The sequence below is a fragment of the Apus apus genome, chromosome 2 (assembly GCF_020740795.1).
Source record: "Apus apus isolate bApuApu2 chromosome 2, bApuApu2.pri.cur, whole genome shotgun sequence".
Taxonomy (NCBI): domain Eukaryota; kingdom Metazoa; phylum Chordata; class Aves; order Apodiformes; family Apodidae; genus Apus; species Apus apus.
The window spans coordinates 130,300,470-130,317,659 of NC_067283.1; the positions used below are offsets into that span (position 1 = coordinate 130,300,470).

At 39.6% G+C, this 17,190-nt stretch overlaps 1 protein-coding gene across 1 annotated transcript in view; it reads right to left on the minus strand.

Moving 5' to 3' along the window:
• MMP16 (matrix metallopeptidase 16) overlaps positions 1-16,880 on the minus strand; it is a 182,367-nt gene extending 165,487 nt beyond the window's left edge. The window contains exon 1 of the mRNA XM_051612188.1: positions 16,466-16,880. Within this exon, the coding sequence (XP_051468148.1) occupies positions 16,466-16,597 (132 nt within the window). The 5' untranslated portion in view covers positions 16,598-16,880. The remainder of the gene's footprint in view (positions 1-16,465) is intronic.
• Between the last annotated feature and the right edge of the window lie 310 nt (positions 16,881-17,190).

The window sequence follows — 17,190 nt, forward strand, 5'->3', positions numbered from 1 at the left end:
GAAGACAACCAAAACTATTCCGAATACCTTTTTATGATTTTCAAACCAATCTGGTTGATTCCACAGATCATATTCACGATTGTCAGCATTGAATTAAGTGCTACTGGTAAAAGAGACTTTCACAGATAGTGTCTGAATAGTGTAAGCAACAAAAAGCAATAAAGCAAGAACTGAACTGATGCCATATAGGCCGCATTTTTGGACTAATAAAATAGATGCAGAGTTCTTAGGATAGACAGACTAATGCAGAAGAATAACCATTACAGACAATGGCTGTCAGTAGAGCAATCAGCCTTACTGAATGAGGAAAATTACTCTTAGACTCAGGGTACAGAACAAGGAAAGAATTAAGTCCATTACAGGTGACAACAGAAGTCATACTAAGTAAGCTCTTTCATACAATCATAGAATGGTTTGGGTTGGAAGGGACCTCAAAGGCCACCTAGCTCCAGTCCCCGCTTGCATGAGCTGGGACACCTCCCACTATACCAGGTTACTCAAAAGTTCCATCCAATCTGACCTTGAACACTCCAAGGGATGGGGCAGCCACAACTTCCCTGGGCAACCTGTGCCAGTGCCTTATCACCCTCATAGTGAAGAGTTTCTTCCAAATGTGTCAACTAAATCTCCCTTCTTCCACTTTGAAATTGTTTTGCCTTGTCCTCTCACTACATGCCCTTGTAAAAAGTCCCTCCCCAGGTTTCCTGCAGGCCAACTTCAGGTACCTGATGACAGCTGCTCTGAGTTCTCAATGAAGCATTCTTTTTTCTAGGCTGAACAACTCCAGCTCTCTCAGCCTTTCTTCACCAGAGAGGTGTGTCAGCCCTCTGAGCATCTTTATGGCCCCACTCTGGACTCCCTCCAGCAGCCCCATATCCTTCTTATGTTGGGCACTCCAGATCTGAACACCGTACTCCAGGTAGGCTCTCACAAGAGCAGAGCACAGCTGACCTGCTCGCCACACTTCCCTTGATGCAGCCCAGGACATGGTTGGCTTTCTGGGCAGCAAGTGTACATTGCTGGCTCATGTTGAGCTTTTCATCAACCATCACCCCAAGTCCTTTTCCTTAAGGCTGTTCTCAATCCATCTTCCATCCAACCTCTAACTGCACTTAGGACTGCCCCAACCCATGTGCAGGACCTTTCACTTGGCCTCACTGAACTTCATGCAGTTGGCACAGGCCCAGCTCTAAAGCCTGCCAAGAACCCTCTGGATAGCCTCCCTTCCCTCCAACATGTCAACCACACAGGTCAGTGTCATCAGCAAACTTGCTGAGGATGCACTCAATTCCACTGTCCATGTCACTAACATAGATGTTGAACAGCACTAGTCCCAGTACTGACCCCTGAAGAACAGCATTCATCACTCATCTCCATTTGTACATCAAGCCATTGACCATTTTCATCAAATAGTCAGATCCCATCTCAAAATAAGTTAACTTTTTCTCCCCTCCATCACTTTCCTACTTTTCTTTCTGGAAAGTGGTTCAAGAATCCCACTCTTAATTATTTAAAACTTTCTTGTAATGACAAGATTCAGTTTAGACATAGTGTATCTCCACTTCTTTTTGTACAAATGTTGTCCCTTATGTCCAAGTTAAAGATTTCCACACCAATACTTATCATACATATTTGATATATACATACTCTTAATTTATTGTTAAAATATTTGACAATTCAGTGCTTTTCAAACATCTTGGAGTAAAATCTTGGACCCAACGGAATAAATGACACAATCTGACCATTTCCATGTAGTTAGAATCTCATCAAAGTTTTCCAGTCAAGATCACTAGACACAGATATCTTATTGCGACTGTAAGTATATAAGTAGAATAAATAAAAGTTATGTAAAAGAAAATAAATTAAATAGGGGTGGATTCTCTTCTTCTTCCTGTCTCTAAATAGCTTCTTCTTATCACTGAAACAAGCACAGTGTATGAGTTCCAAAGATAGAAAGCAAGGAGCAAAAGTGTATTTTTATTCCCCATTACTATATAAATCAGAAGGCTGTTGACTTCTTTCAACAACTCTGTGAATTCTTAAGTTCCAAAGGAAAAAAAATAAACATTTTTTTTTTTTACTGGATACTTTGCCAAACACTATTACATAATTTTAAACTACACACGTAGCTATATCTAAAAAACAAATTAACATCTACAAAGCCCTTGCACTGTAGAACATTTAAGTTAGAAGTCCCACTCTGTCCTTTCCTAGCTATCATGCTGAAGCTAACAGGCACAACAAATTTCTCCTTTGTATTAGAGCTGGAACATGAGAAAAGTTATAGTTGCTCTCTTGTCCTTAGACACTCATAATTTTTACAAAACATCAGAGAATGTATTGTTCTAACATTTTTAAAGCTTAGTTTCACCTTAAGATTCATTTCCTCTGCTGCTGAAAATTTAGAGAAGGAAGAGACTATTCATAAAGACATTAAGAAAACCCTTTTAGTGAAATGCAATCTCTAGTTTGAGGAAAGCTAAAGAAAGAACATATTTCTATAAAATGCAAATCTTTTGGTACAAATTAAATTGACATCAGCTCCTTAGAAAGATCTTGCATGTAGAGAAAAATTCTCTAATATGTCAATGGAAAAGGCATCTAAGCAATTAATCTGTAAAGAACAATGACTCTATCTGACTGCTAGGACAAAAAGTGAATTCTCTTTGCAGCCAGGAAAAATGGCGGGGTTATTCACAAAGGAACTAAAATACTGCGTTTTTTTCTGTTAATCAGCCTGTCAGTGCAAAACAATAGAGTAGAGCTAAATATTACAAAGGAAGCTCTTCTGGAATAAAAGATTGCAGATATATCACTCTTCCTTCCCAAATGCAGACCTAAAAATGAACAGCAGATCTAGTCTTTCTATAATTGCATGATACCAGAAAACTCATTTAAACAGTACATCAGGAATCATACTCAGGTATTTCAAAATTTGGACTTATAAATAAGTAAATAAACAAACATGTAAATATAAGCTGGACAATAACGCTCTTATTCTGACTCAGTTAATTTGAAACTTCTGAAGACCTAAAGCAAGTAGTGTAAATAAATAAATGAAGTTTACCTGCTTATGAAGAGATCTAAATTCTGATATTAACACAGAAATGTACATTTCTGTTGAATTAATCTATACTTTACTTTACGTAACACAAGTACTTAAAAACATAACTGATAATTCTTGAGGGCCCAGGGCTCCTACCCAAATAATTTATTAAAATGCCATTTTAATTTTTATATTTTTGGGTATTGTCTATCGGAAAACAAACATTTAGCTAGTTTATTCTTCTAATTTTTTTTTTTTTTTTTTTTAAATAAAAATGCTTAATAATTCTGTTCTCTCTCCTCAAGAGCAACAAATGGCTGTATAGAGGTTTGTAAGTTTAGGAAGGAAAGACAGCCTTTAAAATAATGTATGGCAAGCCATCAAATGATGATCAGAAGCACTAAGTTTATAAAATAGCCAGAAGTATTTGCTGTAAATTAGGTAATATGTTTTACATGGATTGACATAGGCCCAGGCCTGGTCTCGTTAAGTTGAAGGCAAAACTGCCTTGTTGTCAGTGGAGAAATGTTGTATTCTTTATATCCCTAACAAAATACTTAAAATACATGAGATCTAAATATGTAAGAAAGTGCTTGTGCTAAGGGATAAATGTATTTAATAATGTGCAGTGCACCAGAGTCACAGTAAAAATTGTAGTACCATAAAAATGGAGTTCTGCTCTTGGTTTTGTCAGAAGTACAGGTGTGTGGTGTGATCCGAGATTATCTACATTATCCAGGGGATGGCAGATAATTCACTGAACCTGTAGGAGGTCCATAGTTTTCTGGAACATTATCTAGAGGCCAAGCAAGATAAACCACAGTACCTGAACAGCACCAGGTTACTAGACAAGTGTAATGAACTCCACCATTGCAGAGGGAAGGAATTCAATCCCAAATGACAACATCAGAATGCCAGTGTCTACCTTGGGGAGCCCTGCAGATATACGTGTCTTGACACATCCACCATCACTTAAAACTTTAAACAGGATTTAGTTACCAAAACAGAAGTGTCCAGTGTTATTTGAGATGACAGGACACACAATCTGGCTTCCTGTTGCTACCCCAAAAAGATGAAGCTTCATTAAGTCTCACATTATTTCTGCCAGCCTTGTGCACATCTTGGCCAAGGGCATATCAAATGGTGCTGGATGCCTACACATAAGCAACTGAATCACACTACTAGTCAATACCAACAGCAGAGTCCAGAAAAAAAAATTCAACTCATGCTGATACAGACATTAACTTAACAGGTTGGGCTCTCTGCTTCATTGACTTCAGGAAGCAGAGTTATTAATGCAGAGTGTCCTTGGTTTGAGCCAGAACAGACCCAAAAGAGAGAATCTGACATTCATTTAATTGCTGGTCCTGTGTTAAACCATGATAGATAGGAAACATGTACAGCACATTTCAACACCTAAACCTAAGTACTTTTCTCTCAAACTGAATCCCTTTCCCAGTATAACTCTACAGCTTGCACACTTGCAGGAAAATACACCTCATGCAAATTATCCTGCACAAATCTGATCATCAGGATGTGTATTAGCAAATATAGTCAACCTTCCCACATAAAATACCTTTGAGATCCTTGTTTTGAAATGTTACATAATGGGCAAAGCACAGACATGATAGCTTGTATCTGCCAGTGTCATGAACAACTTTAAATCTGTTTGTGACCATACTAATTGCAAAATAAGATTTTTTTTAAAAGAGGATAATATCTGGTTATTCTTAAGACTCCGACTAATATCCAATTTTATTCAACAGGTAGTAATACTTAAATGAAGGAAGGCATACTAGTAATGCCCACCTAAGACAGTCTCAGGAATCCATACACATCTACGTGTATCAGGCAGCGTTGGTCCATTTCAGCTGCACTAAGGATTCCAAATGGAGTGAAAACGTAAATCAGTTCTTCATTTCTCTCTGCCCTTCCTGTATTTTTCATTCTGTAAAGTCAAAGAAATACACCAAATTACCAATCAGTGCATGACATCTATGCTCATAAACAGCTGCTGTCACCTTGGATTTTCAGACATCACTTCCTATCACAAATTCCCTAAACTAAGCCAGCTTCTCTCTGGGCAGAGAATGGATTGAGAACAGCCCTGAGGAAAAGGACTGGGGGATGATGGTTGATTAAAAGCTCAACATAAGCCAGCAACATGCACTTGCAGTCTAGAAAGCCAACTGTGTCCGGGGCTGCATGAAAAATAAACATGGCCAGCAGGTCAAGGGACATGATTCTTCCCTCTGCTCTGCTCTCATGAGACCCCACTTGGGAGTATTGTGTTCGGCTCTGAAGTCCCCAACATAAGAAGAACATGGTGCTGTTGGAGCCAATTCAGAGAAGGGCCATGAAGATGATCAGAGACATGAAGCACCTCTGTGATGAAGAAAGGCTGAGAGAGCTGGGGCTATTCAGCCTGGAGAAGAGAAGGCTCCAGGTAGGCCTTAGAGCAGCTTTCCAGTACCAGAAGGAGGCCTACAGGAAAGCTGGGAGGGACTTTTTATAAGGGCATGTAGTGATAGGACAAGGAGGAAGCTTTAAACTGAAAGAAGGTAGCTTCAGTGAGATATTAGGAAGAACTTCTTTCCTGTGAAGGTCATGAGACACTGGAACAGAAAGTTGCCCAGAAAGCCAACCATGTCCTGGGCTGCATCAAAGGAAGTGTGGTGAGCAGGTCAAGGGAGGTTTGAGCCAGGATGAAGCTGATTTTCCTTTTACTGATTTTTTTTTTTTTTTTTTCCTTCAGTAAGCTTTCTTTTAACTAGTAGCAGAGTGTTCCAGCTAAGACTGATAAGAGTGGAATGTTTTACTACCTGCTGGGTCTTCAAGGTCACATCTTTGCCCTGCTGGCTCAGACACTACAGGGAGATTTATGACTACCCCACAGGAGGCTGGATTAGATAGACAGCAAAATTGGCCAGAGATATTCCATTCCATGTATCTACGTAAGCTCAGAGGAAGGTCAGAGATCACAGAAGACAATTTCCTTCCTGCTTCTTCTTCCCTTCTATTCTGTCCATGGCCGGCATCCGGGGAGGACTCTGTCCATCCATCTCCGTCAAATCCCAGGCTCGAGCTCTCCTGACCCTCATCACTCTGTGCTTTCTCCAGCAGCAGCTCCGGGATTTTTCGGGACTGTTTCCAGCTCAGGAAATGCTGTGGGAGTTGCTGGGGGTAGAGGGAGGCAAGAGGCTTTTGCAGATATCTGAACACATTTGTATATAATTGTATATAATTTCTTATATCATTAGTGTTTAATTAAAGCTGTGTAGTTTAGTTTTCAATCCAGCCAAGTCTCTCTCTTTTTCTCTCTCTCCTTCCCTAGCTGGGTGGATGGGGGAGAGCGTTGTTGTCGAACCTGAGTCAAACAGTGACAAGGTGATACTCCCTGCTCTGCTCTTGTGAGAGCCTACCTGGAGTACGGTGTTCAGATCTGGAGTGCCCAACATAAGAAGGATATGGGGCTGCTGGAGGGAGTCCAGAGTGGGGCCATAAAGATGCTCAGAGGGCTGACGCACCTCTCTGGTGAAGAAAGGCTGAAAGAGCTGGAGTTATTCAGCCTAGAAAAGAGAATGCTCCATTGAGACCTTAGAGCAGCAGTCATCAGGTACCTGAAGTTGGCCTACAGGAAACCTGGGGAGGGACTTTTTACAATGCCTTGTAGTGAATGGACAGGAGTTAATGGGTTAAAACTGGAAGAGGAGAGATTTAGATGACATATTAGGAAGAAATTCTTCACTATGAGGGTGATGAGGCACTGGCACAAGTTGCCCAGGGAAGCTGTGGCTGCCCGATCCCTTGGAGTGTTCAAGGACAGATTGGATGGGGCTCTGAGCAACCTGCTGTAGTGGGAGGTGTCCCTGTCCATGGCAGGGGGGTTAGAGGTAGATTACCTTTAAGGTCTCTTCCATCACTAACCATTCTATGGTTCTATGATTCTTCAGACTGTTGCCAGTAGCAAGGAAAAGTCAATTGAAATTAATTCTTCCACTGTAGTTTTCCCTACTGCAGTTTACCTGTTGTTTGTTGTTGTTTTGTTTTTTTCATTTCCAATTCTGGAAGTCCCATCACTATGGATCAAATCTCCAGCAAATATACAATAGTTTTCAATCCTGCACTGGCAGAGAAATAGGCTCTTGATAAGTCTTTCCCATCTCTAAATATGTCTGATTCTACGGTTCAACAATGATGATTTTCTTTGGCAGAAGGCAATGGTCTGTAGGAGGACAAGCTGAGGTGGGGGGGGTGGAAACAAACAAAACCAAAACAAAACACAACAAATAAACAAAACATAAAAAACCAAACCTCAAAAAAACCCAGGAAGATGAAAACAAGAGATTAGAAAGAAGCAAGGAAAAGAAAATTAAGGAGGAAATCAGAAAGGAGGAAGGAAGGTCATAAGGTAAACTCACAGAACAGGAAACCTGAAGAACAAGATTCAGCTTCTACTTCTATCGTACCTAACATGGCAACATAGCAAATCTGATTTCCCCGGTGCCTCATCCTCCCACTATTAGGTTTTTAACACCCAGAAGTATGAGGGCAGCAAGTCTGGCTATTAGTAATGTCTAAGAAAAATCATTAATACCTGAAGCAGCAAAAGGCAAAACTTTTACTGTATTTCACAGAAATACACAAATAAAAAAGGAGAAGTGTAGCTGTTGTGATGACAAGGTAATATGAATGTTTGTGGAACAATTTACTTATTAAATAGTACATTCATTAAAAAATAGCACAGGTTTCAATTTTACATTGTTTAGTAATTACAGTATGATCCAAATCCATTTTCATTTTTAAGACTTACATTTATTTAAATACATATTGAAGCAGACTACTTGTTTTTGTATTTGGGTAACAGAAATCATCTTATTCCAACTTTCATTCTGAAAGAGAATGTGATACTTCAGTCATCTACTGGCATCCAGAAATCCTACTGACAGGTGTTCTCTACCAACTTTTGGTACCTAAATTTGAAAACAAACAAACAAACATAAAAAAAACCCTCAACTAAAAAAACACCACGGTATCATGTGTTAGACATGTTTTTCACCTTTTTTGCTCTGGTACTCGTTTCTTAAACATGTTCACTATATGAATGATTACACAGATGATCAAATTGAAATGCTGTATTTACATTTTAGGAAAAAAGTGAAACAGTCCTGAGACTAATGATGAAGATACATTCTTGGCTCTTTTACATCACTTCTCTTCTACTGTTCTTGACATGTATTGGAAACGGCAACAAATACTCTTCAATTACTCCAATTCATCTTTGTGCAAGCTAGATTACAAAGATGGATAAACTATGTGATTGATATAAAGACTCATGATGGAACGAGACACACAGCCAAGATCTTCAGCCCCACAGCACAATGCCTCAGTTACTTATTCACATTGCCTCTTTTTCCTATGCATTTAAAAATACATGCAACAGAGAAAGACATAATAAAGATCTTTCCAAAGCTGACATTCCATGTATGAGTAATGAAGGACAGGATATAGCACCTCATAATCAATAAAAAAAATCAATACATGTAACACAGGTCTGGGCTGTGAGGGGTGGTTTTTTTCGATCTTTAAAAAAACATAGATGTAATGAGAGGGGAAAAAGAAGCCCCACTTGCCAAGACCAAAGTCCTGCTGTAGAGTTAGCGATGTAATACTATTACTTCTAGTAATAGTAATAGATTGTATTGTGTGGAAGACAGATCCTTTATTTTACTTGCAATGAAATGTATTGTTACTATTCTGTACAGCACGTAAGCCCTGACATGTAGGAAAATACAATCTGTCAATTTCTCTGCAAAGACAGTGGGTCAAAGCAATTTCCTAGACAAGCATCACACAACCAACATCTGAGGTAAGAAAGAAAAATATGACAGGACCATCACCTTCAGTTCTGGCCGCTGTACAAAAAGGAAGCAATTTCCTCTTTAGTACACTTTGTAAATATCCACTGATACATTTAAAGGAAGTATCTCCCATTTAAAGGGATGCTTGTTTTTATGTTTTGCTATCGACATTGTAAAGAAATTTTTAATTTTCCATATCCCTTTCAGCTAGTAATTTTCTGAAAAGGTTTTTTTATTTCACACTTATAAGTGGAAATGTGATTACACGTCAGCAAAACTGTACAGGACTAATGAAATAAAACAACTGTTTCTCTACAAGATCACATGGAAAAAATATTAAAGAACAGATTTTCTAAGGTCACCATTTCTTTTCAAATTATCTATACAAATGCAAAATCAGTTCACTTGTTTCAAAAAAGGCAAAAATGTGTAACAGCATCTTCATGCATTACAGACATGTCATGTGAATGGGAAAATCTGATGCAGATCAATATAGATTTGTCTTACAGCCATTATTTTGTCCCCTAAAATCATGGCATGTTATGAAGAGTGAAAACTGGTGAGTTAATACGACCAGAAGCTCAAAGCAGAGGGCATGAGTCCTAGAGGGACATTCTTTCCTCAAGCTCTGAGCAATATGGTATACAGGCAAAGTCACTGCTATCAAGAGGTAGCATCAGAGACAAATCTACTTTAACTCTGGCCCTACAGTGACAGACATTCTTTTAAGATGCAGCCACAAGGAGTTTGTTCCAATCATTTTCTCTTTATACAAATGCTCTATAGTGCAACTGTCTCATTGCACACTGCTATTGCATACAAGGGTCAATCGCGATGTGGTTCATAAAGAATTAATACAAAAGGCAAAATACTTTTCATCCAGTCACAAAACAATTGTCAAATAATAAGCTTTATAAATGTTTTCTCACAGCATCATAAAAACTGCTATTGTTCTACAGAGAGAAAGCATCAAGCGACTTTAATGTTCTACAGAGCTACTGTGGCTCATTGCTTCTGCTGCATATATCCCCTGTCCCAGCAGTTTTAATGCCAGAATTTTAAACCCCTTTCCAATACTGGGTTCAAGCCTCAGCACTTGAGATTGGATTGCACTGAAATCAACAGGGGATAAGTTTCATCACACCCTGAAACCTTAATCTTGAAATTAACTGGGTATTTTAAGTATGGGAAAAACACCTACACAAGCCCATAAATCAATTATTCCCCTTAGTACATCAAAAGGTATGCCAGGATCATTATGATCACAGCTGAAGTGCAGGTAACTCCTCAGCTGGTATAAACCAGCTGATAATAAGTAGAGAAATAGTGTACCAAGTATTTTGGTTAATAAGTGAAACTCCAGAAATACTTTTTTTTTACTAGTGCTGTAATTTATGTCAATTCAAATTAATCATAGAAATAAGTTGGTACCACTTAACTGCTCTTACTGTACAGCAAAGATGCTTATAATGAATGATAAGCAGGACCATGAATGAACAGTTGCCAGGCAACCAATAAATAAAGGTTCCAGAGAGCATGACCTCTCTTTAAAGGATAAAACTCTAATCATAATTATTTTTCAAATTAATTTCAGTGCTAAATAAAATCATGTTTACAGCACTAATCCTTGTCTTTTTCATATAAAATAAAACCAAATCTGTCACTTGACATATAACAGATAACAAACACTCAATCTGTTCCTTCAGGTTATCGTCAATAGTGTAGTTTGAGGATAGTAAACAGTTTAGACAATAAATGGGAATTCAAAACAGAGGTAAGAAGAATCTTACTTTAAGGACCTTCAAAAAAACATCAACACAAAGTCCTCCTGTGTTTAACTCCACCAAATGATTATTTGGTAAAGTAGAAGGATGAGACACACTTCATAATACTGGAAACAAATGCAGTCTGAAATGTTTTAAAATCTGTATAATACCACAGTCTATCTTTATAAACTCTTACAACTCAGTCTTGCCAAGTGCATAAGCACAGCAGAGGTGCCTAGAGCAAGCACTGACCTTTCAGATGGATTCAAATAAAACTGACAAAGAGCAGCATAAATCTTAAACCAGTTAAAGAACACAGTATATCCACTGCAGAAACAATGAATGGTTATGCAGGAGTTTTACAATATGCCTTCTGAATAATGGAAGTGGGAGAGCTTGGGTGTGCTCAGTTTTTTGGTGGGCTAATAAATTGGTGGGCTAGTCAGATGTCATGTCAGAAAACAATAGGAATACATGTTTTGGTAGGTTTATCTTGCACTACATAAGGTAACTACATAAATCTCTTTATTTAACCATTTTACTTATTTTCTTTAGTAGTACTGAGAACCACTAATAGCTGTGTTGCTTAAACAGTAAATAGTCAAAAACTTGCAACAGGAAAGTAAGATGAATTACGATTGTAAACAAGCATGTGTTGCACCTAAGGTCTAACATGGCAATTGTGAATGCCAAAGAATTGGGATCCTCTTCAATAATTTTGTTTCAATTTGAAGAAAATGCAGACAACAGAGAAAATAAACATAAAATAATCTCCTTGAGTAGAAAATTGATCTACTTTAATTCGGGTAAACAGGAATTATAGTTTCAATTACAGAAGGGACTGTACTCTGCCAACTAGAAGTCTTCACATGTACTTCTCCATACCAAATGCCAGCCAGTTCATTATACAGCAGGTATTTGTTTGCTGTGACAGAGATGTGTTCCATTGCCTGTCAGACACATAACTTCCCAATTATTTTTCTTACCTAGATATAGCAGCTCATCAGAAGCCTTTACAGAAGGTTTTCTATAGATTTGAGCTTGCATTTTAACAAACCAATTTTAACACTTGCTGTGCTTGCAAACCTGACAAACAAGCCCACTAGTTGAAAAGTGTGTACAGCTATTTTTAGAGGATTTTTTTCCCTCCCAAATGCGTATTCCTTCTCAATTACCAGCTGAAGAATTAAACTCCTCTGTTTTTAAGCTTAAAAGACCCAAAGCCTACGGAAGAAAAGGTCATGCAGTACCACTCAGCAGGAGCTGCAGGCTAAGTTTACTAACAATGAAAACCATAGGGTTCTCAACCACTTATTAGCATGGAGAAAACTGATGGATTTGGTTTTGAAGTTTGGTTTCTACTGTATTTTGTACCACAATATGGAATTTAACTGTCCCACCTCTGAAAATGGGAGGACATAAAAGTCTGTATTTTTTTAAAAGCTGCTGACACTAAAATAAGAGTAATTTTAAGATCCCCTTAGGGATTCAGCTCTTCATATTTAGCATTAGAAGAAGGAAAATAGAGTGTAATTGCCAGCTTGAGGAGAGATGATGAAGCATGCTTTTCTCTAGTGTCTCCCACATCATAGATACAGTCAATGAAACTAGGTGCAATTCTAAGAACACTTCTTTGCTCAAAAGGATTTACACAGATGCTCAGCTGATACAGTTGCTCATAGGAGTAAGAGTAGGCAGTACTAGAATCCAGAAGTCAATCATTCTAGATTCATGCTGATTCTGTCTTCTGAACAAACTATTATAATTTAAAAACCATTTTTTCCTTAACAAAATTGTAACATTGTTTATCTATTTTTATATTCAGTATTTTATAGTAAATTAAATATACATATACCTATTATTTAAATATATAAAAAATAATGCATAACAATAGAAGACAAATTCACAGTATAATACCAGGACAAACAGTACAATATTATTTGTTTTAGTAAAATATATAAATACATATATGTATAGTTGATATGGAGGATTCTTGTGAAAGACCATATATACACACTTCCAATAACACACAAAGTTTATCTTTGAGCAAAAAACGGTATTATTACTATAGTGAGGAACCTCAGGTGGGGGGAAGGAGCTGATTGCTCTATCAGTTTTTAGTAACAACTTTTCTTGTGTGTGCTTGTTTCAATTTTACATGTAAAATGTTCTTTTAATATCCATTATTACATTTACTATCTCAGTTATGGATATTTTCCTTTGCTAGTGTACATAAATGGTGGAAAAACTCTGCATTGATGGACATACTCTTCATACATGGACTTACTCATTGATGTTACTGTTTTCGACCAATAGCTCAGCACTGAGAAGAGCCAGTTAACAGTGTAGTCCTTAGTTTTTTTCATCATGTCAGACACAATGTCCTGCAAAAATGGCACTGGTAATCAGTGAACTTGGAAAATTAATGCTACGATCTTCCTACCCATCAAACTATGTACATCTTAAACTTCATCTTGATTAAACTATGAGTTTACAATCATCTCTCATATAGCTTTATCACAAAGCTCTCACTGACTCAAGAGTGCACATGTGGCCCTTCAGAGTCCTATACTCCACAATCTGAATCCTACTCACCTATGTCTATTACATTAAACACTACATACACAAATACTTTTCAGAATTGACAACTTGGCTATCTTTAGAAGCTTGAGGACTTCATCCATATAAATGTTTGGCTAAAAGAACTTTTACTGAGGGACAACAAAATTCTGAAGAACAGCAATGTTCATACAAGCTTGTAAGAACTTCAGCGTTGTGTTTTTGTCTGAAAAGATAATATCAAATACCTTGCTCTGGCTCACAGCCTAACAAATCCACATTGAAACAAACAAACAAAAAATTATCTAACACTACTACAAAGATTTTGCTTATCAATCAGGAATGTGATTTAAATGAGACAGGACAGCAAGAGGAAATAAATTATCACTGCAATATATGATGTTCAACAGGCATTAACGTCCTTTATTTGGAGACAACAAAGAAGGGGGGGGGGAAATCTGCTTTGCAACCATCCTTTGCAACCTGTTCAGTGACATTTCATTCAACTAAACATATACCACTTCTTTCCTGAACCCTATTTTGCATATTTATTCTTAATATTATAAGAAATATTTGTCATATTTTCACTATTTACTATCAAGTACAACCATTTTAGGCACTTGTGCTGACACAGAGGCTTGTACAGCACAATACATACATGCTGTTGCCAACTCCCTTGCCTCAATTTTCCCATGCTTTTAGCCTTTGCAGTTCCAAACAAACAAAAGTTGAATTTTCAGCACTATCCAAACGATGTGAGCATGACAGCAGCTGTTTGTGGGGAAAATATCAGGTATATTTAGCCCAGGACCATGCCACTGACAGTGGTCAAAGACAGTGCCTTAGGGAAAAGTCCTATATTTTGGGACAGTTCTTAAATACTAGAGTAATTCCCTGGAACACTCTCCTGGCTCCTTGCAATCTGTAGCTCAAAGACTTAAATATGAAAGGAGACTGGGAGCACTGGCATGACAACATATTTTACTTCAGAAGGGTTGGGAAGAAGAACAAACAGGAGATGGTATATTTCAAAAGGGAGCAATATGTGCCCTCATCTCACACACACACACGCTACTCCATTCCACCCAACAGTGTTTCTTGCTCCTCATATTGCCTTTGCCCTAAAAATGTGCTGTTTTCCATATGGAAGAGGTGGCAAAAATGAAAGTGTTTCCCCTTCTTTCCTCATAAAACCTCCTTCTGACTGGAGTTGGCCTCCTGTTCATATTCCACTTGACTAAACCAATTTTTTTCTCCTCCCACACTAGCTCCATCTGCCGCCCGTCTCTCCAGCAGAGCCAGATGCCAGCAAAGCAGACTACTGTGGGAGGGGAAAGTTCTGTCGCTGGAATTTCTTCCCTCTACCCTGCAGGGGGCCAGCCTGTGAAGCCTGGAGAGAAGACAGAGAGCAACTTCCTCTCTTCCATGCCGCTTTCCCTTGCTCATCAGTAAAGAAGGCAGCTGAGGACAGGAGCAAAAGAAGGACAGCACTTCGAAGTGCACTCTGAAATTTGCGTCCTTAATATTTATATCGGAAAAGTCTCACACTTGTACTCCAGAGCATGGTACACACCACATAAACGTGTAAGAAGACATGAGTCCTGTCCCAAGACCTTACAATCAAACAGAAGCAGGGATATACATTTGTGATAAGGAATGTAAAAAGAGTGACTAGAGTGTAGATGACAGAGAAAAAAGGACTAGGATTTCTAATCAGAAGATTTCTTAATGATGGAGTAAAAAGGCAATACTTTCTGGAGAGATTCAAGTCAAAAGAAGAAGCTATGGATGTATGTTAAGCTGACAAGAGACTTGCATATGGTGAGGGAAACTGCTTGTAGGAAGGGAGAGACTAGAATGAAAGCTGACATGGGAAAGAAGTGATTTTTAATACATTTCAGGTGATCTCACACGAGACAGAGGGAGAAGTGGTACCGGTAAGAAGTTTAGACAAAAAGGAAGACAGTCTGGGGATGGAGGAGCATCTGGGGGAGCAATCTTGCCAGAGACAGTAGCAAGAGTGTCACTGAGTGAAAACAATCAAGTGTGCATATGTGCGAGACAGAGGAAAAGACACAGACTTCAGTTCTCTCAGAAAGAATTGTGCGAACACGAGAGACAAAAGAGACTACAAATAAGAATTTGCGAGGGTGATATGGGTTCAGCGGAAAGTTTGGAGTGGGCAGGAAAGACACATATGAAGGAACACAGGGATCTAACAGAAAACCAGAATTATGTATTAGAAAATGAAAAAGCACATGTAAATTAAAGTGACACGTAACAGGAAAGATTAGGAAGCTGTCCGGGAAAAGGAAGAGAGAAATACACATCACATTGAAACAGACTAAGAAAAAGGGCTCACACCAGGACAAATGAAATGACAGAAGGGGAAAAAAGGAGGAAAGAATATCTGCAGAGATTATAAAGTCAGTAAAAGACCATTAATTAAATAAAAAGAATCAAATAGGAAAACGGGAAATATACAGAAGACTGACTGGAAATGGATGTCCTCTGAATTCTCACTGTCACTGTAAACTCTTAGGATTTGTCCCACATAGGTATCCCCACGTTTTCATCTTCTTTTCCACTTGGAAAAATTCTATTTCCTGGTCCTCCACACCCTCTAACTTTTTGTGTTGTAGTTGCACCTTTATGTCGCCTGTTTCACTGTTTCTAATGGCAACTCTTTTTGCTACGTTTAAATGGGTAAAAGGGTTTGTCTTTTTTTTTTTTGGTCAAATACTCTACACACAAAGAAACGTGCCAAAATCTCAAGCTTCCTTTCTTCTGATCCCACAACGCTCTTTCATTCATTCTTCTTTCAAATAAATAAATAAATAAATAATCTAGAAAAAAAACCCAAACGGCAGTATCTTAAGCCCAAGATATTCACAGAGCCTGCCCTGAGCTGGGGGTACACCCAACGCGCCAGCTTTCCTGGGTGCCCGGGCTGAGGCGGGCAGGGCAGGGGGAGGCAGGCGCCGCGCTCCCGCCCTCAGCATCGCGCTTTGTGCTGCCGCCGGTAACGGGATCTCCGGCTGAAACGCATCCATCAAGCTGGGGAACTCAGGGAGGGGAGCTAGCTACCGGCTGCTGGAGAGAAAGCCAGCACAGGCGTATGCCTTGGCTGCTAGAAGACATGGCTGGTTGGCTGTTTGATTTTATTTAGGGGATATAAGACGCAGGGAAGGGGGTAAAGGGAGAGGCTCGCACACGCATACGGCTGATCTTACCTCCACATTGAAATACTGCTCCGCTTTGCACACTGTAGCACATAAAATCCAAAGGAAGGTTTGCAAGAAAAACACCCTGGACTGAGACACGAAATCCAACCGGCTTCCAGTGCTGAATGCGAGTACGATCATAGTGAACTGTGCTTCAGTGGATGGAAGATCTCTCTCGCTCTCTCTCTTTGCCCTAAACACATACACAAACAAACCACCCCCTCCCCGTGTCGGTGAAGAGCCCGTAGCGCAGGTTCACCCACAGCAGGGGAGGAGGAGGATCAGACACTTCACGGCACAGGCGGCGGCAGGGTCAGCTCTCGCTCATCCTCACCGCCAGTCCCGTCAGGAGGGAATGTGGCGTCCGAGTGCAGCCGCAGCTCCTGCACGACTCCTCTCTGCCCAGCAGCAGCAATCGCCTCCCCGTATCCTCCTCCCTCCTCCTCCTCCTTTCCTTTCCTTTCCTTTCCTCCTCCCTCCTCCTTTCCTTTTCTCCCTCCTCCTTTCCTCCCTCCTCTTCTCCCTCCTCCTCCTCTGCCTCCTCCCCCTCCGCCTCGTCCCAGGGAAGGCTAGCCCAGCGGTGCGCCTCGGCTCGCCTCGGCGCCCGCCTTGCTTTGCTTTGCCTTGCTTTGCCTTGCCTTGCTTTGCCTTGCCTTGCCTTGCCTTGCCTTGCCTTGCCTTGCCTTGCCTTGCCTTGCCTTGCCTTGCGTCGCCTCACCCCCCACCGCTCCCCT